Source organism: Vanellus vanellus (assembly GCF_965231255.1).
Source record: "Vanellus vanellus genome assembly, chromosome: 15".
NCBI classification, from domain to species: domain Eukaryota; kingdom Metazoa; phylum Chordata; class Aves; order Charadriiformes; family Charadriidae; genus Vanellus; species Vanellus vanellus.
The window spans coordinates 12,601,169-12,625,458 of NC_138920.1; the positions used below are offsets into that span (position 1 = coordinate 12,601,169).

At 44.1% G+C, this 24,290-nt stretch overlaps 1 protein-coding gene across 2 annotated transcripts; it reads left to right on the forward strand.

Moving 5' to 3' along the window:
• The first annotated feature begins 5,469 nt into the window (after positions 1-5,469).
• On the forward strand, positions 5,470-23,846 carry ELMO2 (engulfment and cell motility 2). 2 transcript variants are annotated; one of them, XM_082491246.1, is made up of 21 exons: positions 5,470-5,552; positions 6,140-6,265; positions 6,400-6,440; positions 6,906-6,978; positions 7,281-7,331; positions 8,300-8,481; positions 12,044-12,143; positions 12,353-12,504; positions 14,744-14,822; positions 18,407-18,457; positions 18,790-18,912; positions 19,544-19,678; positions 20,113-20,217; positions 20,297-20,405; positions 21,043-21,179; positions 21,509-21,672; positions 21,754-21,866; positions 22,155-22,262; positions 22,610-22,692; positions 23,024-23,101; positions 23,643-23,846. In XM_082491246.1, exons 2-21 carry the CDS (start codon positions 6,188-6,190, stop codon positions 23,841-23,843), a joined length of 2,163 nt encoding a protein of 720 aa, XP_082347372.1. In that variant the 5' UTR covers positions 5,470-5,552; positions 6,140-6,187; the 3' UTR covers positions 23,844-23,846. The 2 variants fall into 2 exon arrangements, with proteins under 2 accessions (XP_082347372.1, XP_082347373.1); XM_082491247.1 differs by lacking the exon at positions 5,470-5,552 and having other exon boundaries at positions 6,171-6,265; positions 8,305-8,481.
• The last annotated feature ends 444 nt before the right edge of the window (positions 23,847-24,290 follow it).

The following is a 24,290-nucleotide window of genomic DNA, read 5'->3' on the forward strand; positions in this document are numbered from 1 at the left end:
GGCACGAAGCGGACAGCGCTTGGTCAGAAGAAAACCAAATTGTTTAGCGCCTGAAATGGAGCTTTGGCCCGAGCTCGGGGAGTCGCTGGCGGCTCTCAGCTCCCCTGACTAATTAAAAACAATAAAAAAGCAGTTCGCTCCTTTTGCCTGTTGCTATCGGTTTCTGTCTTTGCCAAGAGGTGGTGTCTGCCCAACCGGGTTGGAACGCGCAAGATAAGAGTCCAGTTCGGTAGGGTTAGTGTTGTAGGGCCGAATTGCAGCCGTGGAAGGCCTTTGGAGGAACGTGGGATTCCTGAGATGGAGAATCTGAGCCGCCGGGTTGTGTGGTTTCTCTAGTGAAGTATGGTTCCCTTTGCTGCTTCTACGAGGTAACGCAGAAAACTGTACGTAGCCCTCAGGTCGGACTCTGCTGTCTGCTGCCCTCTTATGCTGCTGGGTCAGGGAAGCGTCTTCTCCGCACCCTTGTCCAGTCGGTCACTGTGCTAACAGCGCTTCCACCTCTTTGCCCTGTGGGTACCACCATCTGGGGACTGGCTGAGATCTGAGTGGGATGTTTTGTGGCATCTACAGGTTTCAGAAGCTGAAGCTATTTGCCTGTTGAGTGGGGGATTCTACCCGGCAGCTTTTCTTTTTCATGGAATGTTCTTTCATCCTCCTCATTTTCATTCTGTGCGCAGCACACTTTGTTCCCTATCTGTAATGAAAAGAAGATTGAGTTTGCGAATAGGGAAGTTCTGTTTAAAATACTCTAGTTGTTTTAGCTTGCAGCTTCTCACAAGTCTTTTGAATAGTGTATTAGTGGCTCTGCTGATTTCTCCTTGCCTTGCAGCTACCCCTGCACCACTGCTTTGTATGAAGAAACTTGCTCTGCAGAAGCAGAGTGAATTCGTCTTTGGTGGATTTCAGCTTGGCTGCTGTCTCCCTGTATAAAACTGTGAGAATTGCTTACATGCTGTTGTTGGGAAGAACGTGCTGTGAGAGACCTGTAAGTGACTGATAGTCGCAATTATGTGCTTCTTCCCAAGAGCGTCTGAACAGGCACTTTATCAGATATATCACTGCAAAATATCCATTGTAAAATTTAACATCTGTCACCTCTCTTGTCTGCAGACATACAGTGAAATCTTTTCAAAGAATGCTTTTGACAGACAACCTGGTGTTAAGAGGCTGCCCTGAAGTACCCTTTGTATTTGTAGTCCAGTCTTCATTGTCCTCTTCTGGAAAGCTGTTTCAGCTGAGCCAATGGTCTGTGTAGGTCCGTCAAAGGGTTTCCTATCTTTTTTATTTTTTAATTCCTGCTTATTTGTGTTCTGCTTAGCCAATTCATTTTGACGTTTGTATCTCTTCTTCAGTAGGCTCATGTAGTATCTGTTCCATGGTGCTGCTGTGCAGTGAAACAGTCCTTAAGCTCTATTTCTTTCACTGTGTATTTGCTGTGCCTTGAATACTGATTGGAATTGGTAACATGGTTTCCAGCTACGAGTGGGTGCTCATTTATGGAAGACATTTGGGGCAGAAATAGTCTAACGTATCGTGGTAAGTTACTTTCTGACTCTCTATGCTGCTGAAAAAGCTGAAAACTTTTTTTGAGGTGCAAAGGTAGTGTAATACAGCTTGGTTGGTTCCTGTTTTCAGTGGCGAGGATATCAAGGGAGCTGCAGGTAGAGTGCATTGCCTCTAGGAGCTGCAGGCCAACCTCTGCAGTACTTTTTTTACGAAATAGGAGACTTTATTTATATTTATATGGCACTTAGGGACACTGTTTAGTGGTGGACTTGGTAGTGTTAGGTTTATGGTTGGACTCTATTATCTTAAGGGTCTTTTCCAACCTAAATGATTCTATGATTTCTGCAGAATTTCCCATAATATCAATGTGCACTTTTAATGTGCACTTCCTCTCTCTGAATGATGTACGTTCTTTGCCAAGGAGAAGATAAGTTAGAAATTTGTAAAGGCTTCTACGTATAGTAAGCTGGGCATCTTTGTTACGGCATATAAAGTACCATATTTCCTTGTACTCTTCAGTAGCAATTTGCAATGTAAGTTGCAGTACAAGTAAAAGACTGTACTGCATGAGGCTGAAGGCAGAAGTGGTAATTAGATGCTAATTGCTCACGGGTATTAGTTAAAAGAATTGCAAATTCAGTTCTTAATACTCAAGAAAGTGATCTTTGAGCCTTGCCTCCTCACTGTGTATTTGCTGTGCCTTGAACACCAAATGGATTTAGATGGTTTCTGTTCGTTAGTTGGTTCACTCGTGGGAGAAGTAATTATCTATTCAGTTATTGCAAGCCAGTCTGATTATTGGAGGTGACGTGTGCTTATGCCATATGACTAAGATTTCTCAGGCTGTCAGGTTTAGGCCATCATAGGCTTTAGTTGCTGAATGGAGAACAGCGAGTGGAAGAAATTACATACCATGTGAGAACTGCCTGTCTGTTTCTAGACTTAATGGATGGAAACCTTTATATCCTGCAGATCTGGGGGCGCAAATTGGGCGCTTTTTCTGGGGGCATGTACAGAGCCGTGCTACTGCTTGTATACTAGTAATTGCCATAGTGTACTTAAAGATTTAGTTGGTGAGTTATCCCTGTTTTGAGCTATTGCTGCAAAAGCCATTTGAAAGTCTAAATTATTTTTTATTTATTTATTTTAATGTATGTGTGTGGAATTCAGGAAAAGGAAGTGAGGAAGACTGATTCGTAGTTTTACTAGGTTCATCTATCTCTTTGCGAGACAGACAGGTAAGCTTTGATTCTTAAGGCTGATGCTAAAGACTACGTTGGTTCAGGAGGCTGTCTTGGTTCTGCCTTGTCTCCGTATTACACTGTACTTGGATGTTAGAGAGAGTCAGAGTTTTAGGCTCAGGAGGGACTCTTCTGACTTGCAGTGTGGCACGCTTGGCAGACTTTTCCTATCCTTAGAAATTTCAGGTATTGGACATTGACTTGTGAACAGGCTGAGGACAAGTGGTTTAGGTAGGTGTGCTATGGATACTAACCCCAAAGGTAAGTGCCGTACAGGGGGCTGCAGTCTTCTAAATCTGTCTGGGTTCAGAGCATTCCTGGCTGTATGCAGATTCCTAAGTGCTTTGCTCTGCTTATGCAATGAGGCAAGGTGCCATTCTGGTCCTGGGTTCCATATGCTTTACTGCCTGAATTCCTAGTTTACTTTGGACAAAAGAAGACCAGCTGCTTCAGGATGAGTGTAGAAGAACGGATTAGAGTCCAATTTACTGATTGCAATGGGTATGAAAATAGCACTAGCAGCTGTGTATGCATTTAGGGTTAGAGGCCTCTTGAGAACGTATTTGCTTCAAGTTAACATGTCTTAGCAAAGAGTAAATTGTATGTTTCTGTCTTGGAGTGGAGAATAGAACACTGATAATCAAAATTTCAGAAGAAAGAGGAATATGTTAACACATGCCGGTGGGATTTGGAGACAGCGTTCCCATCAGATGGCATACACTCAGTGCTTTCTGTTTGTGGATTAGCCTAGCTCTGCGGGCTGCGAAGGCTCCCTTGAAACACTAATTTAAGTGAGCTCTCCTATGAGCAGTCATCCTTTGCATGACCTCACCTTGTCCCAGCTGGAGATTTTTACCTGATGCACCTTCTCTGAGGGACAGGCTTTCCTGTTTGTTGTCAAGATGAGAGTGGTAATATTTTTATCCAGAGTGGATCTTGGAGCAGGAGATGGCTTGGTTGTCTGCCGTCCAGGATTAGGAAGTAAAGCATCAGGTGATGATTGTGTATCTGCTTGACTTTAACTTGCAATGTGGTATGATAGGAATCATATAAATGCTTTTCTGTCGTCGCTCCTGAGACCTGCTCAACCCGACTGGTGCAGAGTCCGTTGCCTTTGCGAGGCCAGCGCGCTCTTGATGTGGTCATCTGAGCTAACGCTGTGCTGCTTATCTGAAAGGTTGGAGATGTTATTTTAAGAAACTGGCAAAGCTGAACCTAACTTGACTGGCACTTTTCTGCATGAGATGTGTTTAGTCTTACAGTCATTTTATAGGTTTTAAGAAAACATAAGCCGCTCTTGGGATTGATGCTAAAAAGGAAAGAGAAGGCCAGAAGGAGTACTGACTGTAATCATCTGTGAGTTGGGGTAAACTGCACGTTTTCAGAATATCATGAAATTCTGAATCTGCCTTGCCAGGTACTTTCCAAGGGGTGGGATGGGAAAGTGGACAAAGTCTGGCTGTCGTTGGAGTGGAGGAGGATGGTGTTCCTGTGCACGTGCAATACCAGTCCCCCTTTTGGGTTGGCTGAACCCCAGATAGCTTTGGAGTTCAGGCTTCCTGGATTCCTGCAGGAACTGCAAAGACCATACACATGTTGGGAACAGAGCAAATAGACCAAGGCAGCTTCAGAAGGGCTTCTTATGGTAAACAATGCTTGTTTTAATAGAGGAATGGCCGGTTTCTCTCTCCAACAGGTGCCTTCATTGTAAAGCAACTGTCTCTGATTTGGTGGACACTTGAGGGTGAGGCTAGCTGCAATGATAACACTGAGCATTTACAGAAAGGGCTATGAAAGAAATGCTAAACTTGCACCCTTCATCCTGAATTCCAGCAGGCAGGAGGGATGATAATGTTGTGACTATCTCAGAAGGTGAGGAAGCTGCCTCAACTGGAATGAGAAGATAGTCACATGGGGCTGAAGAAGGGGTTTGTGTGTGTACAAATGCAGAGAAACATTAGCGCACCTGAGTGTTTATATCTCTCCATGCAGTGATACCAGTCTCTGCAAGGGAAGGAAGAGGCATATGAGCTTCATTAATTGAGATCATCAGTGGATCTCTAGGTCAACATCTTATACGGGCCAGGTGTACACACCTTTTGTGGTAGACTCAGCTAATTTCATAGAAGTTCCCTTTTCCAGGACAATCACATAGACCAATTTCCTGCATCAGGTATCTCTGCAGCTGCTTGGTCTTTGCTGATCCATGGAAAGTTCTCTCTTCTTTACTTGCCTTGCATCAGGAAAGCCCAAAGGCTGCTGGTTTCCCTTCAAGTCTTAGCCTGTCATAGCATCTCTTTCCCAGTTGATCAAGGAAGTCGGGCAAGTGTGTTAACCATGAAACAATGTCCCCGCTCAGCACCGTCTCATCTCTGTTCTGGGACAAGGGGATTGGGTTGCCCTAATAGGAGAAATAGGAGTTTACATAGGAGCTGGGCAATTTTTCTTCGGATTCTTACCATCTCATCCAGGATATGCTGGAAAATGAGTCTCAGGACGAGTCCTTAAGGACAGGACTACCTCTGTGTCTGGTGAGATCTTGTTTTTGGCAGCTGGAAGCTTTTGTTCCTGAGAACCGCTGATGGGGAGGGTTGTCTCACTCCCATGTGACTTTCTCCCTATGGTTCTGTGGGAGAGGGCAGGGCTATGCCCTCCACCCAGGAGAGGATTGAAAAGGAACTGAACAAGTACGTTTCTTTACAGCCTCTTACTACCAGATGAAGCACAAACCAGCATGTCCGACAACTGTCTGGGACCAAACCCTCAGCACAAGCTTATGCTCTAAGGCAGATAAAGGAGTGAAAGGTAGACCTCCGGAGTAAATGCTGAGTTAACTTTTCTTCTGTGATGGATATTCATGTTTTGGATTTGTGATGTTATAGGAAGGGAATGGGATAAAGCTAGCTGCCGCTACTCGGCCTAGGAGCCTGTCTGGGTATCCTGAGTGGATCAAGGTATCTGAGAAATATGAACGGGGCATCAGTAAACACCAGCCCATGGGAGGGACACTGCCTGGGCAGTGTGTTCCCACCCTCACGTGCAGGCAGTAGCTGAGCCTACAGAGCTATTGCTTTACTCTCCTGTAAGCTGACCTGGCGGTACAGTCGGTGGGTGGCAGATGGGGCTTTGCTGATCAGAGTGACTCTCCTTCTTGCGTGAGTACCCCGACAAGCTCTCAGAAATATTCCTCAGGGGATAAGGTTGGGCATGCAATTTCAAATGTGCTGGTTTAGTATGAGGCCTCAGTCTCTGGTGTGCTGGATGCTTTGTCCCTAGCAGGCCCAGCAAACCATAGGGCTGGTCTTATATAGTGTTTTGAAGCTTGGCGTTCGATGCAATGTAACAATTGAAATAGTTTTTAGACAGCTGCTCACTGTCCTTTCTCTTAACAGGCGTGGGGGTGTATGCTGTTGTAAAGGCACCCGGAGGAGTCTGGAGCAATGCCACCGCCTTCGGACATTGTGAAAGTAGCTGTTGAGTGGCCGGGTGCCAATGCCCAGCTGCTGGAAATAGATCAGGTGAGACCTGGTAACCAGATGGGAAGGAAATGCACACAACCTTGATACTGGAATGTGGGAAGGATGGAAATGGGCAGTATTCCTTTCTGGTTGAGTGGAACATGGCTGCTGAAGACTCTCTCTTTCTGTTCTAGAAAAGGCCTCTTGCATCCATCATCAAGGAGGTCTGTGATGGGTGAGTAGTTCTCTGGAAACCCTTGTGGACAAAGTCTGTCCCCCAACAAATCTTGCTGGGGTACTGTGGAAAGTCTCTGCTGCTTGTCAATGTGCTGCTAGCACGATCCATGCTGCCTGCTGCCAGTTTTGGCCACAGAATGGGCCAGGGTTTAAATCAGGAAGAAAAGGATCTCTTGCAAAAAAAGGGGCTTTGCATTTTTATTCCAGTTCTGAGTGTGTGCACATGTAAGCCCCTAAGGTCAGTGTCTCTGAAGACTGGCTCATCTTGCTGTTCCTGAAGTGGTGGCCTCTTCAGACATTCCACAGAGTTTGATTTAGATTAAGCCGAGAGACCTAATTTCCCATGATAAAAATTTGCTTGAAAGTTCTTTTCCACCCTCGGGTGATCGAGCTGCTGTTCCTAATTAAGAGCCAGAAAAAAGAGGAGGAAGAAACTTATGTGTCCTTCTTCTTCCTCTGCCAGGTGGTCATTGCCAAACCCTGAGTACTACACCTTGCGGTATGCTGATGGTCCTCAGCTGTACATCACAGAGCAGGTCAGTGTGAGAGGTAGCAATTTGCTGATGTCCCGGGCAACAGCACAGAATGCCTTGGACTAGTGTCATGGAACAACACTGTCACTAATCCTTGAGGGGCAGCATCTCTGCTATCAAAAACACTCAGACTTGAATGGTGTCATGCCCATAGGTGCGAGGACCCAGTGACACAATTCAACACCCTCAGTAGGGTTGTGTGGTATAGGAACCCCTTTACTTCTGCATACAAATGTGCACTGTAGATCTAGTTGCATTCTTTCCACCCCACTTTTCTGCAGTTTAAAGTTTATGTTTTCTTTCAGACTCGCTGTGACATCAAGAATGGAACTATCCTACAGCTGGCAGTCTCCCCGGTAAATGCTTCCTCGCATCTCTTTTTCTCAGTAGCTATCCTCCTATGACAGGCTGTTTCTTGCCTCCCAGCTTTTCTTTTTCCTTCTCCCTAATTTGCAGGGGGCTTAGCTTTGTGGGCCATTCCGCACAATGAGACACATTCTTATTTTCCTTCCTGGTTGCAGTGTGTATCTTTCCTTTGGATGCTCTACCCTTTTATAGGACTTTCTGTAAATAAATCCAGTCTATGTTTTTATTGCATCTCCTAAATTAGCATGTTGTAAAGCACCTGACAGACACATTCTCGGTATGAGTGCAGTCAGTGTTATTAGTCAGAAAGCATCAGTACTGGTGATTTACTGCAGAAATTAAAATAAGAGACAAATTGGATGCAGAGGGGATTGTTCCTAGTGAATCCTTGCTATTGTGACCTCACAGTTGTCTTTTGCAGACTTGTTGCAGCTTCCTTTTTATTGAAATTCTTAAACCTTTTTTGTGCAAGTGTCATGGCTTCTAGCTGAGAGCGAATAGAACAGGAAGAAGTTATTTGGGCAAGATGTGATTGAGAGGATATCATTGATTTATGGCTGAGAAATCTTTCAGAATGTGGTGTGGATACACAAAATGAGCTTGTGCTTATCTCTGAATCTATGAGACATTTTTTTTTTAATATGATCTTTAATGGTCTCACTCCATAGTTCTATATCCACCTCCACTCACCTCACCAAGAAGAAAACCAAGAATTTACTCTAACACGTAAAATAGCATTTTACTTGCCTCCTGCTTGGCTGTAACTGTTGCTGAGTGCAGCCGGTTTAGTCTATCTTAGACTTGCTGACTGTGGCTACTTATCCTGTTGCTGCTGGTATCTCTCTACCCTTGCTGTGCTCTCTGCCCATCCGTGGAATTCTGACAGAACGCTGATGCTGGCAGAACTTCGTTTGCAGGTGTCTAGTCTGTAACTGGCATCATCCCTCTTTCCTCCCAGTCTAGGGCAGCTCGCCAGCTGATGGAGAGGATCCAGTCGCACAGTATGGAAGCCCGACTGGATGCCATGAAGGAACTGGCTAAACTTTCAGCAGATGTGACTTTTGCCACAGAGTTCATCAACATGGAAGGAATTACAGTGCTGACACGGCTTGTGGAAAGCGGGACCAAGCTTCTCTCCCAGTAAGTTTCCTGTATTCCAGGACTCTGGAACAGGGCCTCAAATAAAGGGCTAATTTTGCTTGATGAAGTGGCATTAAGTAACTAACCTCATAACTAATGCTGATCTATTAATTGAGACAGTCTTTCGAGTTGTTTGCTAAACCCCATGAGGCAAAAGAGAAGACATTTATGATGTGTGAAATTTGCATTGAAGGGTCACTTCGATAATTTAAATGACTTCTATTACCTTTCTATGGTCATAATCTCCTCAAGCAGTTATTCATCTGTGGTCTAAGGGAGAATGTATCCTATGAAAAACCCACATGCAGTTGCACACAAGAACGTTCCTGCAGAACTGGTGGCATGTATGTGCCAGTCAGCAGCAAGCATGTTGCTGGCTCTTGTATATGTGGTCAGTACTTTTTGACCTGCCTCATAAGAAGAGTTGCTATGAAGGCCAAAAGTCTGTTTATCTTAGCGAATGGAAAGGACTAAAGAACATATAGCGGAGAAAGTATCAGTCTTCAGTCTCCAACAGTTTTCAACTTTTGGGTTTCCTGAACAGAAATTATATCTCTTTGTTTTAAGAACCTTTGGGTGTTTCTTCCATAGATCTTTTTCTTCTTCATTTTTTTTGATCAATTTGTCCTTTTGACATCTAAAGCACTGTGTGGAAATGAAGTTCCACAGTTATTTGTCATATAAATAAAAACACTTCCTGTGTTTTAAACATGTCACCTAATATTCATTTTGTTCCCTCTACGTATTTTTTTATGAGAAATTGTAAATTCCTCTGTACCTTCTCCTTACCGTTCATAACCATATAGCTCGCTCTCACACCAACCCTCAGTCGTGCCTTTTCTAAGCTGCAGTCTTAGTCCAGTAACGCTGTAACTATGGCAGCCATTCCAGAGTGCTAATCATTCTTTCCGTGCTTCCCCTGGCTCTTGGCTCTTTCCAGTACTACTGTACTGTTGTGGGGAAATTTGTAACTTTTCATCAGGTTGAAACCTGAACATTTAATTTCTACCCATTTGTTTTTTGTCTTTCAGTCAGTTATTAATGCAAGAAAGAACTTTTGTTTTTACCCTTTAGCAGCTGAATGTTTTGGGCGTTGTAAGACACTTTAGTGAAGCACCTTATAAAAATCTTCTTCAAAGTCCAGGAGTTGTACTTAACTGTTCTCTTTCTGACTTACTGACTTGTTCAGAGACCTTCAGTGTTGTGGTGGGTTCACTTCAGCTGGCTGCCAGCTGCCCACCAAGCCACTCTCTCACTCCCTCTCCTCAACAGGACAGGGGAAGAAAACAAGATGAAAAAGCTCACGGGTTGCGCAAAACAGACTCGACTTGGAGAAAATGAATTATTTTTTTTTGCCAATTAAAAATAGAGGAGGAAGATGAGGAACAAAGACAAAAGTAAAACCACTTTCCCTCCACCACCTTCTTTCTGGGCTCAACCTTACTCCTTCGCTCGCCACTGTTCTGCCTCCTCCCCCATCGGGCTGCGGTAGGAACAGGGAACAGGGGTTTTGGTCAGTCCGTAACACTTCATCTCTGCCGCTTCTTCCTCATCATGCTTTTCCCCTGGTCCAGTGTGGGGTCCCTTCCACAGGATACAGTCCTTCACAAACTGCTTCAGCGTGGGTCCCCCACAAGACGCAGTCCGTTGGGAACAGACTGCTCCAGTGTGGGTCCCCTGAGGGCCGTAGTTCCTGCCAGAAAACATGCTCCTGCATGGATTCTTCTCAACAGGCTGCAGCTCTTGCAGCATGGGGCCCCCAGCGGTGCAGTTTCCTCAGGGCATCTGCACCTGCTGCAGCATGGGGTCTTCCACAGGCTGCAGTGGGAATATCTGCTCCATCATGGTGGTCCATGGGCAGCAGGGGACAACCTGGTTCACTGGTCTCTCCACAGGCTGCAGGGGAATCTCTGCTCCAGCACCTGGAGCATCTTCTCCCCCTTCTCCTTCACTGACCTTGATGTCTGCAGGGTTGTTTCTCTTGCATGTTTTTTCACTCCTCTCTCTCAGCACTTTTTACCGTTTCTTAAATATGCTTACACAGAAGTGCTGCCAGTTTGGCTGAGGGGCTCAGCTTTGGCCAGCGGTGGGTTCATCACAGAGCCACCTGGGACCAGCTGGCCTGGGGCAGCCCCAGCACCTCCTCACAGAGGCCGCCCTGCAGCCCCCAGCTACCAAACCCCTGCCACATAAACCCAATGCACATACAGATGTGAAACATCACTTCCCTCTACAAAAGCCGTAGCAATTCTTCCCTGTTAATTTTTCTTTCTTCTAGTGGTATTATTCTTTTATTATAGATTCCGCCTGTCTTCCTGGTTAAAAATACCTAAATGTCTCGTACGCCCTTCAGATTCCTGCCTGAGTCCTCTCTAAAAATTGGCATTAAATTTGCCACTTTCTGCAGAGCACAATAAGCAATTTGGCAATGTTTCATTTTACCATGGTTCCTTTGGAATTCTTCAGTGAATATCTGGTCCTGGGGATCTGTTTTTCATATGAATGGCTTGTTCCAGAATGTCTTCTAGTGATGTTCAAATGACAGATTTGAAGACTCTTTTTTTTCTCTCTTCAAAACAAACAAAAAACCAAACTCTGATCTGGAAGTTTCCCCAAGCACATTCATGGTGAACTCTGGTGCAAATAACTCACTTGGCTTTTCCACTGTAGCTGTTCTCTTTCATTGAAAGCATTTCTAAAGTCTTGATAACTTATTGTCATAACACTTATAGGTCTTCTAATTTCTTATATATTAGCAAGTAATATGTTTTCAGCATGTTTTGCAATCTTTCCCTCAGTCTTCTTTACTTTTTTGTCTTGTGGTTATGTATTAAATTTTCCACAGTTCATGCTGTGCTTTCGTTTTGTTTCAAGCCAGGTCCCAGTATTTACCGGATGACAATTAATTTTTTTCTTTGTTTTCCTCTGATGTTAAGACATGTTTGCTCAGGGTTTTTTTGTGTGTGCAGGGCTTATAATTTCCAAATATTTTTTGCATGTTTTGTGATACAGATTTACTCTGGAACTCAAATCTGACAACTGTTGAAAAACCTAATGTTTGCAGATGGTTTAAATCTTCAGTTGATCAGCTTAAAAAATTCTCCCCTTTCAAGTTGGTCTTTTTTTTAACTGATGGTCCTTGCACTGAATATTCTGGGTTTTAGTTGCATTTGGTTTTTTCCCCTCACATGAAAGTGTTGAATTTTAGCAGTGATACTTTGCACTGCTTAGGAATAAATACTGGATTTGCTGCTTCTCCCATTATTCCTTTGACTAGCCAGGTACGGATCCAGGTGGTTGTGAGTCTCTGGTTGCAGGACTAGGGATTTATTGTTGCTACTTTTAACTTGTGCTTGTAATGAGGAAAACTTAAATACTATTCCACAAACCAACAAAATTATTTTCACAAATGCGAATACTTTATTGCTCTCCGAGCTGCCAAACTGTAGCCTATTTTATTAGGAGAAGGTGGTGACATTTTTCTCTTCTGCGGCTTATTCAGCTTGGACAGGCTTTGTCATTGTTGCCAGGTCTCTCGTAACCGCATTCTTCATTTTCTCAGTTACAGTGAAATGTTGGCTTTCACCCTGACTGCCTTCTTGGAGCTCATGGACCATGGTATTGTCTCCTGGGACATGGTCTCTATAACCTTCATCAAACAGGTGAGTTTGGGTAAAGGGGGTGAGTGGATGCTCTTTCTTTCTGTGCTTTAATGCAGCTTCCAGGAAAGCAAGGTGACTCTGGGGAGCTGAGTACTCACTGAGAGCACAGTGCACCCAGCTTTCTGGGCCCTGTCTCCCTTAGCTTGTCTCACTCACCGCAAGGTTTTCTGGATGGGCATCTGTTGACCTGCTGGTTCCTCTGTTTTTAGATTGCAGGTTATGTGAGTCAGCCTATGGTAGATGTCTCCATCCTCCAACGATCCCTAGCCATTCTAGAAAGCATGGTGCTAAACAGTCAGACTCTGTATCAGAAGATAGCAGAAGAGATCACCGTGGGGCAGCTCATTTCTCATCTGCAAGTGTGAGTGTCCACCCAACAATGGTGTGATTTAAATCAATTTTATGAAATCTGTTAATTTGAAAATGTATCCTTTTACGTTTAAATCACTTAAAGATGCTATTTTTAAAGTATTACTGATATGACATCTTGAACTTAAGGATTTCTAACAGATTAAAAAAAAAGTAAGATCCTGGAAAAATATGGTTTGTGTTCTAGAAGCACTTAAGCAGATGAACGTATGTCTTGAACAAAAATATTTTGCTTAAACAACTGCACAAATGTGTTCAGTGTTAGGACCAAACCTGCATTTTACTAAAACAATCTTCCAAAGCTTCTGCATCCAGTCATCTGTCTCCTTCATCCCTCTTTAAATTGTCTCCACTAGAATCTAAGAGCTCATCATCTGATTTTTTTGTCCTGCATGTTAAGGAAGAAAACAATAGCTTTTTTTGTGCTTTTTTTCACACCTCCCCTTCTTCTCTTTCCAAAGGAATTGATAAATTAATATCTGGCTTTTAAGGCTGTTTATCTAGGTCAGTTCTACTCTTCCATTAAAAAAGGAAATATGCATTTGTTAGAGCTTTAAGTAGTTGTTTGGTCTCTTTTTTTCCTCAAGCCTTTTAATTCTGAAAATGTGGAAAAGCACCATTTGTGAATATGACTAATATTCCTTAATCATTGAACAGTAGTTTAAAAAAATATAGTGCAAACAATGTATTGCATCAATGTCACCGTGTGCTTAGAGTGTTTAGACATTTGAACTGGCTGACAGAAAAGCTAAACAAGTTCTCATGAACACTGCAGCAACTTGGTTCTGCAGAGAGTGTATGTTCTTTCAGCTCTATAATTTCTGCTTTAGTAAAACGCAGGTCTGGTCCTAACACTGAACACACTTGTGCGGTTGTTTAAGCAAAATATCTTTGTTCAAGACATATACTCATCTGCTTTAGTGCTTCCAGAACACAGAATGTTGCAGAAGAAAGTATCTATGCAGGGAATACCGTAGAAAGCGAAGCTGCAGAGTGAGTCAGAATTTGCCAATGTTTGTTTGGCAAGACTATCAGGAGGGAACAATCTTGAACAGAGGGTAGGTTCTGGAAGAACATGACCATGGAAACAAGTCTGAAAGAGACAAGTTAGAAGAGGGGAAATTAATTTAAAAATTGTTTTTCTGTACCAAAAAGCAAGCAGTGTAGTGAAAAGAGCAGCAAACCCCCAAAAGGAGGGTAGAGGCGGTGAAGTGACAGACTTTAGAGACCTGCGAAGCTTGGAGGCCTAAGGAAAACCTAGGATGATGCGTGAACATTTGCGTGTTTGAAGTATGGCAGTTGACCAAAACGAAGAAGATTTGGAAGGGAGCAATAGAAGAGAGAATATGGTTGTTATCCACAGATGTGCTAGGGATAAATGCTAAAGTGGGGAAAATAGCTATTTAAGCTAAAAGATGTTTTAGCTTTAGGTGTTTTATAAAAGTTTCATTTTATTTATTATATTAATATATATAAAAACATATCTTTTTTAAAGTATACAGACAAAAATTCATTTAGGTGCTGCACTGGAATTCTGTTAATCAGAAGAGCTTAAAATTCTGCAGAAGTCTCCCAGGAGGAGTAGTATAGCAAGAAACAAAACTGGATTTGATAGAGCATCGAGATGGAAGTGGAAAAGAGTGTGATCATCATTTGGAAGCTTATTCAAAACATCACAAGTGAAACCACACGGTGTGCATGATCTAGGAAGGAACTGAGCACCCTTTACCTGTAGAAGCTTTTCAGTGAAAATAAAAAAAACGCGTGGGTTGGGCCAAACTGTTGAGGTTGGAAGGCAACGCCATAAAGAGAGGCATGCTTCCCCCGTAGTTCCATTTGCGTTTGGTGGCTCCCATTGATATAAGGGAGAAAAATGACTCGCTCCATATAAGTTTCTAATGGTATCCGTATACCAGACTGCAGTATTACTAGGCTTTACAGAGATGGGTTCAGCGTTGGAAACAAACTATGGGGGTGCTGAACTCTGAGCTCTGCTAGGCTGCAATCTGCACTATCTTCTGAATAATGGAGCTATCAGTCAGCAACTTCTGTCAGCTTTTTGCAGGCCTTATGACGAGATGAATGGATTGAAAGTAGATTACCTGAATCCTGCTTGTCCATTGTAATGCAAGACAGCTGTAGTAAATGTACTTACAGTGCAGGCAAAGCAGCTAGCTGTAATGTTTTATACTGTCTGTTCTCTTATGATCCTCCCATTTTTGTTTCTGCAGCTCAAACCAAGAGATTCAGACATACGCAATTGCCCTGATCAATGCTCTCTTCCTGAAGGCACCTGAGGACAAGAGACAGGTTTGTTCTTGCATTTTGACTTTAAACCTGAATAATGGTTACTGGCTGGCTGTTTACTTTATGCCTCAGAAATTATATTGTCTGGGCAAGGCAGACCTCGGACCTTGCCAAGAACTTCTGTTGCTGTTTCAGTGTGGCAACAAAGGAGAAAAAGTACCATCCCATTAATAATGTGTTCTGGAGCAGCACATCTATGTGTAGGAGATGCTCAGAAAGGCATCTGAAGGTCCTTGAGAGGCAGAAAGTAATCCTCTATACAGCATGGAAATTTTTTTTGAAGAAAGTTAATTCAGCATGGGAGAGGTAGGCTGGGTAGAGTCCTTGGGGTTGTATATACTTACTAAGCAAACACCCCACCTCCTTCTCCCCCAAAAAGGAACCTTTCTTAGGTCCTAGGGGGATATTCCCGCTGGCAAATGTGAGAAACGAAACACCTGTCATGCTCTGAGGAAAACCCCAAAATCTCAGCTACGTGCAAGATGTGCATATGTCTGTATTGTGGAGCTTTGCTGTGTTAAGCCTTTCTTCTGTAGTGCCCCGTTTGTGCCTTATTTCCGGACTCTGAGCTAAATCCTGTCTGCTTCTCTTTGTGCCTTTTTTTGCTTTCTGCCAGCAGGACAAGCTGCTTAACCCACTAGACCTGCCCATCACTGTAAGTAACTCAAGCTGGGGGCTGGTCATGCGGAACTGTAGGCACGTTAGCTTTTCTCCAGTTATGCCTCCTTGTGTCTCAGAAATGATGCATAGAGGCTTCAGACAGCGGGTGAGCCTAGGGAGAAGGGCGGGAGGACTTCTGGGGATGTACTCAGATTGTGAAGGGAAGAATCAGTAGCAGGAGAAATCTTGAATGACTTATCGCACACACAAGACAATAATGGTGATCATAAAAGGAAACTCGATACTACAAAACTGACCAGGTGAACCAATTTTAAAACTGGAACCAGTTCTTTAGCAGTCTGGGTCTCCTTAAACTTACTACAGCCTGAGTTTATACCCCAAATCTCGCTTGCATTAATGACAGTTTCATATCCAGCTGCACCCTTCTAAAGGTAGAGCTGGCTGTCTGTGAAAAGCAGTCACAAAACTTAGTGCTGATTGGGGGCTAGAGCACACATTCTGCCTCATTTGTGACTTCTCCCTTTGGGAATTGTACTTTAAGAATGCTTTTTTTGCCCTGTGCTAGCTCCACAGGAGTCACTACTCTTGTTAATAGGTTGATTTGGAACCTTCAGTGCCTTGAGATTGTGGTACATTTTTTAGATTTTATAGGTGGCACGGAGAGTGCTCCACTTCTGCCACAGATGCAGTGCTTTCGGAGGGTCTCAAGAATTTCTAAAATTAATGGATATGCTTAACACATGAAAATAAAGAAAAACATACCCATCTGTTGGGAATTTGGCCAAGATACTAAACTTCGTAGCAAACAAAATTCCAAGGGATCTTTCACTTTTTTTTTTTTTCCCTCTTCCCCTCTCCCTCTGCCCTTGAACGCAATCCACATGACCACAAAGGGCCATGGAGATGATTAAGGGACTGGAATAACTTTCATATGAATAGAGGCTGAGAGAAGTGGGATTGCTCAACCTCAAGAAGAGAAGGCCCAGGGGGGTCTTATGAATCTGACGGAAGGGAATATAGAAGAGGGAGCCCGACTCTTCTCAGTAGTGCCTGCTGACAGGACAAGAGGCAATGGGCACAGCTTAAAACCCTGGAAGTTCCCCCTGAACACACACACACACACACACAATTAATACGAGGGTGGTCAAACACTGGAACAGGTTACCCAGACAGATTGTGAAGTCTCCATCGGTGGAGATGTTAAAAACCTGACTGGACACAGTGCTGTGCAGGCTGCTCTGTCTGATGTTGCTTAAACCAGGGGAGTTGGACTAGATGATCTCAAGATATCTCTTCCCAGATAAGTGATTCTGTGATTCTATGACCCCGTCAAGCAGCAAAGTGGGCATTGTTGGACTCTCAGCAGAACACAGATCCTGTAGCAGTGGTTAGGCTGTGTGCGTGCTCATGCTTCTTACTACGCTATTTAGAATTGTTGAATTGTCTTTGTCCTTCCCACTGTTTATCTGCTTCAGTCACCTGTTACTTTGTCCCATGTACAAACTAATTCCTTCAGAGTAAGGATTCTTTGTGTGGTGTGCATGAAGAAATCCTGAGAGCTGGCCTTGTTCTATTCTCAGTACTACATCTCACGAGTTATAGTAAAAAATAGTGACTCAGAGGGCAGTGTGTTACCTCTGAAACCACTTCCTACTTCATCTAGATGCTTCTTAGATATCTTCCACTGACTTGTTTTGGTTGTAACAAGAGCGCTGCTGAATTTGCAGCCATTATGGCTTGGCTATCAGCCAGCATATCACTTTCTTGTTTTAGGAGGTTTCTGTCTGGAGCAAAAATGATAATAGGGACTTGGAATGAGGCTAATATATGCATTTTACCAGACTCCTTATAAAGCCTGTCAAAAGCAGGGTTGATATGAGCAGTTGGAGCAGCCTTGGATTGCTCAGAATGTACAGCTGATTGAATGCAATTGTCTAAGACTGCACATCTGCTTCCAGTTCTCAATCTGCACTGCATAGGAATGTGAAGAGAGCAGCAGTTCTTTTGGACTTCTTCCAGATGATGTGTTGCCCAACAGATTTTTCTGACCCAAAGATTTTGTTTATAACAGCAAACTTCTGATAATATTCCGTCTTGACGTTAGCACAGTGCCACTCTCCTAGCGGCTGTAATGAGATCGCTCATATTGTAAAAAGTGTGTATTCAAAATTTACAAGGAAAGCACAGGTTAGATTTTTGCAGGTGCATGTGTGATTGGTCCCTGAATTGGAGGCTTGCAGCAGATACTTGCGTCTGCTGTGACTGTTTGTCATCATGACTTGATAGTTGGGAGACCCTCCTCATCTGGGGAAGGAAGCCATGCAGTAAAGAGAGAAACTGGAAGCTTTCCTTTAAGGATGAAAATTATTTACCCTTTATTTTTGTAAACTGAAGTGCTTCTGCAAATTGTCCTTAAACTTGGCTTCTAAATATCTCTTAAAGAACTGAGACAAAGGCAATGTAAATTTCAGAAAGAGAGGTTTTGAGAGGGAGGAGACCTGAAAACTACATTCTCTAGCCCTTGTTTTCTTGGGTGTATACCTACGTATAGAAAGTTGTAAAATACTAATTGAAGGAACCTCTTGTAAATGACAGATTTTTCTGGGCAACCCACAGAATGCTCCCTGCTGCCATATCTCCTGATGTTGAAGTATCATTAGATGTCCAATGTTAAGCTTAATTTTCTTCTGTTCTTTGACTACCCTAGTGCCTTTCTCCACATTAATGATGTTTTGTAGGGGAGCCATCCATGAGTTGTGCCCAGTAAAGATGACCCTTGCATCCCAACTTGATGCTTGCTTTGTGGTGAGATGCCATGCTAAATTGACAGTCTGTAGTAATAGCACTTTGTTGTGTGCCAGTGCTATCTGCAATTCATAGGCTTCCTTCTTTCTCTCCTTTCTGCACAATGTGGTCTTTTTGTTTATATTTCACTGATGTTTTTTCATCTCTCAATTCCACAACAGGAAATGGCTAATGCATTTGCCCAGAAGCACCTGAGGTCTATAATCCTGAATGTAAGTATGTCTCGAATGACAGAGTGCTTCCTAATGTTCGCTCAATAAAGGTTTCACTTGTGCAGAGTGTAAATTCTGCTGCCTTTGGGGCATTTCCAAAAAAGTGACTCTTTCAGAGGTGAAATTGGAGCCACTTGTTCAAAAGGGGGTTATCGGGATGCTTCTTTCTGCTGTTACAGAGCATTATCATTATGCTTTTGATGGAATATGGAGGTTAAACAGCTGAATCCTCATATACAGAGATGCACATGCAGCCTGGCATATGCCTACAGCTAATACCTCAGTTGTTATTTGTGTTCTCTTCATTTCTACCCTATCTTTTATTTTTGCAGCATGTGATCAGAGGAAACCGCCCTATTAAAACAGAAATGGCACATCAGCTGTACGTGCTGCAGGTCCTGACCTTTAATCTCCTGGAAGAGAGAATGATGACCAAGATGGATCCCAATGATCAGGTCACTATTAGAGCTGAATAAGATCTGATAGAATAGGACGTACAAGGGGCCTTATTCATGAGCTCCTTAGCTCCACAGAATTTGCAGTAGGTGGTGCATGAAGTTTCAAAAACATCCCTCACATTGTAGTCCTTGAGATTAGGGTATGCTCATGACTATCCTGCTGTATGCTATAGGACTTCTGGAGATTTAAGTGGTCGCTGAAAGCCATATATTCCTTTCTTGACCAGTGTGATGCCAGCTGTCAAACTGATTACTCCACCTCTATGGAGGGCATATCCTTTTATCTGTTTCCTTGCAGTATACAAGGAAGCTGGGCATTTTTAAGGTGTTTGTTACTCAGTTCTTAGATGTTGTGAGAAATGCCTTAGCATTTTCTGAATGCCTAGAAATTGCTGTTATCTAAACGGGGCAGTTAAAGGAAAATGCAAACAAATATTTTGCTTTACCCAATATACTGACACTTGCCATTTTGAAACGGACTGCCTCTTCTTACGTAACATTAATGACCTTTGGCATCTCTCTGTATTCACTATGTGAGCTCTGGAGAGAGAGGTGGGACTGTGCATTATGTGAAAATACTGCCCTAATGATTGATCACATTACCGTTTCCCTGCTTTCTGTCCTTCAGGCACAGAGAGACATCATATTTGAGTTGAGAAGAATTGCGTTTGATGCAGAGTCTGACAGCAACACCGTCCCTGGCAGTGGAACAGAAAAACGCAAAGCCATGTACACCAAGGACTACAAGATGCTGGGATTCACTGTATGCATCTAGAGAGAGTGCTGACTGTAAAGCACGTAAAGGCAATCTAAGCGATCTCCATCAGAGTTGTGGGGAGATAAGGAATAGAAATAGCTGTTTGCTTTACCATATCTAAGTTTTAGAATTTCAGCTGCACTCAGACTCCCAGGGAATATCGTTATGAACTTGCTGATCTTTAAAATGCCAGGGGTCATTAGGCACAGTCTCTGGAGATATTTACTTACCACATGCACCTATTCTTTGAAGAACTTGGAAATCAGCTTCACTTCTAGAAAGTTTGGATAGTGTTGTCAGGAGGTGTCCAAGGTTACCTCTTGGATAGATGTGAGGGAGTACTTGATGGACAGGCGGTTATAAAATTGATTCAGAAAAGGTTCTCGCAGAATTTCTTTGAGCTTATTTGTTTGGGTTCTTTCTACACACTCTTTTCACAGAATCACATCAATCCAGCCATGGATTTTACTCAAACTCCTCCAGGGATGCTGGCATTGGACAACATGCTCTACTTGGCCAAATTTCATCAGGACACCTATATCAGGGTAAGCGAAGCTGCTGGTTTTTGCAGATAGCAACACCTCAGCAGCTCTTCTGAGCGTGTGTTGCATCCTCTTCTTGTAGATTGTTCTGGAGAACAGCAGTCGAGAAGATAAGCATGAATGTCCCTTTGGGCGCAGTGCCATTGAGCTTACCAGGATGCTTTGTGAGATTCTGCAAGTTGGGGAACTCCGTAAGTACCATTTATTACCCCAGCTTGCCAAGTTGCTGGGCTGAAGCTTACAGGCTGACCAATATTCACAAGCATTTGTACCTCAGTCTCACTTCTGCTATGTAAGGACAGGGGGAGCTTGGAGTTGCACTGCCAGTGTCCCCATGCTAATACCAGTATTGAAGTTAAGTAGGAAATTTTGTGCGCGCTCTGGTTCTCCTGAAAAACTGACACAAGCAGAAGTCTTCAACCTCCTGAAGCTTCAGCATGGTGGTGTATAAAAAATCACTCTGGAAACCATCATGAACTTGAGAAAAGTTTAGTAGCTCTGACAGTCTCAAAACAGCATTCTGAGACAATTAACCACTATAAGAAATTCTACCAGAGGAGAGTGGGAAACAACTGCAAGCAGTCATTTGGGGGGACTAATATGAAGAGGGCACGTGAGTCACAGAGGCTTGCACGGGGAAGCCTGGGGATAGTTGCCGTTCCCAATATAGACTGTCTATGGGGAGATGAAGCACTGAATTGTCTTAATCTCTTTGAGTTAGTACTGTTCTACGCTGTCAGGTTTCTGTCATTGTAGTGGATTTCAGTTACTCTTAGTGGCTCTTGTGCAATATGCTCACATGGTTGTGGTTTCTGTTTCTTCCTGAAGCCAATGAAGGCCGGAATGACTATCACCCCATGTTTTTCACCCATGACCGTGCATTTGAGGAGCTATTTGCCATCTGCATCCAGCTCTTGAACAAGACCTGGAAAGAAATGAGGGCGACGGCAGAAGATTTTAATAAGGTCAGAGTGGAGAAAAGAGGTATTTTTGTTGAATCTTTTGCAGAACAGCACACGTTCACTCGACCTGTACACTTGGTTAAAGTGTAGGGTGCAGAAGGTGTGACAGGGCATTGATGTGGGATGTAAGGGAAGATGGTCCAATTTGTGTTTGGCATGACCTGAGGTCCTTCTTTGTTCATCTGGATCATCAAAGTTACTAGTATGTTGACACTCTTGGCCCCAGTTATTCTATATCAATTCTTTGCTGCTGCTGAGCTGTGCCCTGGTTCTCTGCTGCCATTAAACAGCAAGAATATGACTTGCTTTTCTCCCTGCCCCAACCTGTTTAGGTTATGCAGGTTGTGAGGGAACAGATCACACGGGCTCTCCCCTCTAAACCAAACTCCTTGGACCAGTTCAAGAGCAAACTGCGCAGCCTGAGCTATTCTGAGATTCTGCGACTACGCCAGTCCGAAAGAATGAGCCAAGATGACTTCCAGTCACCACCTATTGTGTAAGTGCCTAAAAAAACAGTTGCCTTCTGCGCTTGCTGCTATCTCCGTTTGCTGCTTACTCTTCCATATTTGATTGGCAGGGAGCTGAGAGAGAAAATCCAACCTGAGATTTTGGAGCTGATAAAGCAACAGCGCCTGAACAGGCTTTGTGAGGGAAGTAGCTTTCGAAAAATTGGAAATCGCAGAAGACAAGGTAAGGTGACAGTGTCTACTGCATTTTTTCATGTGAAGAACTGTGGGCAAATAATAACTAATGGATTAATCTGTCAGCAGGCGTGTTGTCAGAAAGGAAAGCTGGTTACCTGGACTGTCCATACCAGCCAGTAGTTTGGGATGGGACAGATGTGCATTTCTGAGAATACAGCTGTCCCCTCATGAACAGGAAGCAGTGCTGAGGGACTGGGTGGGGTGACTATGATTTAGTGGCTGTAAGACCTTATGTGAATGGTCTTGCTCAGCTTACTCTGCTTGTGTGTTCCAGAAAGATTTTGGTATTGTCGCCTGGCTCTGAATCACAAGGTGTTACACTACGGAGATCTGGAAGATAATGCCCAGGGGGAAGTGACCTTTGAATCTCTACAGGAAAAAAGTAAGTCCTGTTTACTGCTCTGAGCACACTGTGCCGTTGTTCTGTGCTCTGCAGGCTAGAGGCTGTTCCGTGTGCTATCCTAGAGATGAGAGAAAAAGAGCTGTGGCTGAAGCCCTTACTGAGATGAGATCAACTTTTGGTCCTTGCCCAAATCCTTTGAGTCTTGGAATTGCTTGGTATTTCTTATAATAGCCAACTGTAGGGATGTGTTACTGGTAATGTGTTTTGGAAAACCACAGTAATGAGCGACAAGACCAGGAACAATGCTCAGTTGCAATGACAAAACAAGGTTCTGTCTTTTCATGGTTAGGACTTCTTCTTTGTGAGTTTTATTTTTTCACTGTTAGTTCCAGTTGCAGACATCAAAGCCATTGTCACAGGGAAGGATTGTCCACACATGAAGGAGAAAAGTGCACTGAAACAGAACAAGGTAAATGCTCCCTTTTTGCCTGTAATTAATATCTAATGCTGTAAAGTTGAAGACTGTGAAAGCAAGCAACAGGAGCAGGTGGTCTTCCATACTGCAGGTGTGGTGTTTACAAAACCCATCTCCTATCTGGGCCTTTTCCTAGTACTCTTTTGTGATTGTGGGGTGCTGTGGGTGTGGTCCAGTTTTGCTATAGGCCATTCAGAGTTGCTCGGAGTACTGATATGGGAAATGCACTGAGCTGCAGCAAGGCAGCTTCTCTGGCTGGGTTAGCAGGCAGAAGGTGCTGTGATGCTTTGTTCAGCCAATGAGTGAAGGATTCTTTTCCATTCAGGAAGTGTTAGAATTGGCCTTCTCGATATTATATGATCCCGACGAGACCTTGAACTTCATCGCACCTAATAAATATGAGGTAAGAAACATATCAATTAAGCAGTAGAATATCAAGCAATTAACTTCAGAGGTTAAGATGGATCAGTTGCTTCTCGCTAAAGTCTTGAGCACAGTGTCTCCCACCAAGGCTCATTCTTAGAAAATGGTGCCAATGCTTAGCGTGAATTTATTTTTTTTTCTCCCAGTTTTTTTTTTTTAATTATCCTACAGTCATTTCCCTTAGTCTAGACTGTTAATTTCTTTTCTCCTATGCAGTCAGGTGTTCCCTTTTCCCCATACTGTAAGATTCTAATGCCTAAAATAGCTTTACTTTTTTTGTTACGCCAGAGTAGAAACTCACAGCCCCCTCCTAGAGCTATGGGGTCGTGCTTGCCTCTAGACTTCTAACTTCCATTGGAAACCTCTGTGAGCACTGTCTCAGCGTTGGGGTTTTTCCCCATAGGTTAACTTCCTCCCATGTTTCCTATTTTGGAGCTGTAGAGGAGTATCTCTGATTGTGGCACAGATGGAAAGATTCAACACAGCCTGGAATTGCAAATTATCCTCTTTTTTTTCCGCAGTACTGTATCTGGATTGACGGGCTTAACGCTCTCTTGGGGAAGGACATGTCCAGCGAGCTGACGAAAAGCGACCTGGACACGTTGCTGAGCATGGAGATGAAGCTGAGGCTCCTGGACTTGGAGAACATCCAGATCCCGGAGGCGCCGCCGCCCATCCCCAAGGAGCCCAGCAGCTACGACTTCGTCTACCACTACGGCTGACGGGGACCGAGCTGCAGGGGCGGGGGTGGGGTGGGGGGGAGTGGGGGGGGCCGCTCCAGGCAGCCCCGGCCCCGCGGCGAGGGAGGTTACTGTCCCGGAGCCCTCGCTGGGCTCCGCCGTCCGAGCGCGCTGCGCCGCCGGGGCGGGGCGGGACGGGGCGGGGCCGGGAGGGGCGTGGCCACCGCTTCGGGGCGGAGCGGCGCAGCCGTCTGGGCGCCGCACGGCTTTTGTACGTGTCACAATAATAACCAATCGCTTTCCTCCGTCTGCCGCCGCCTCCGCCTCTTTCCAAGCAGGGCCTGCCCTGCGCAGAGACGTCACCGCTGCGGGCCCCGCCCACCGCAGACATCCTCCCTCACACTCTCACCTTCCCCCTCACAGCCCCCTCCCCCGCCCGCCCCGCCCCGCCGCGGCCCCTCAGGGACAGCCGCCTCCCCGGGGCGGCCG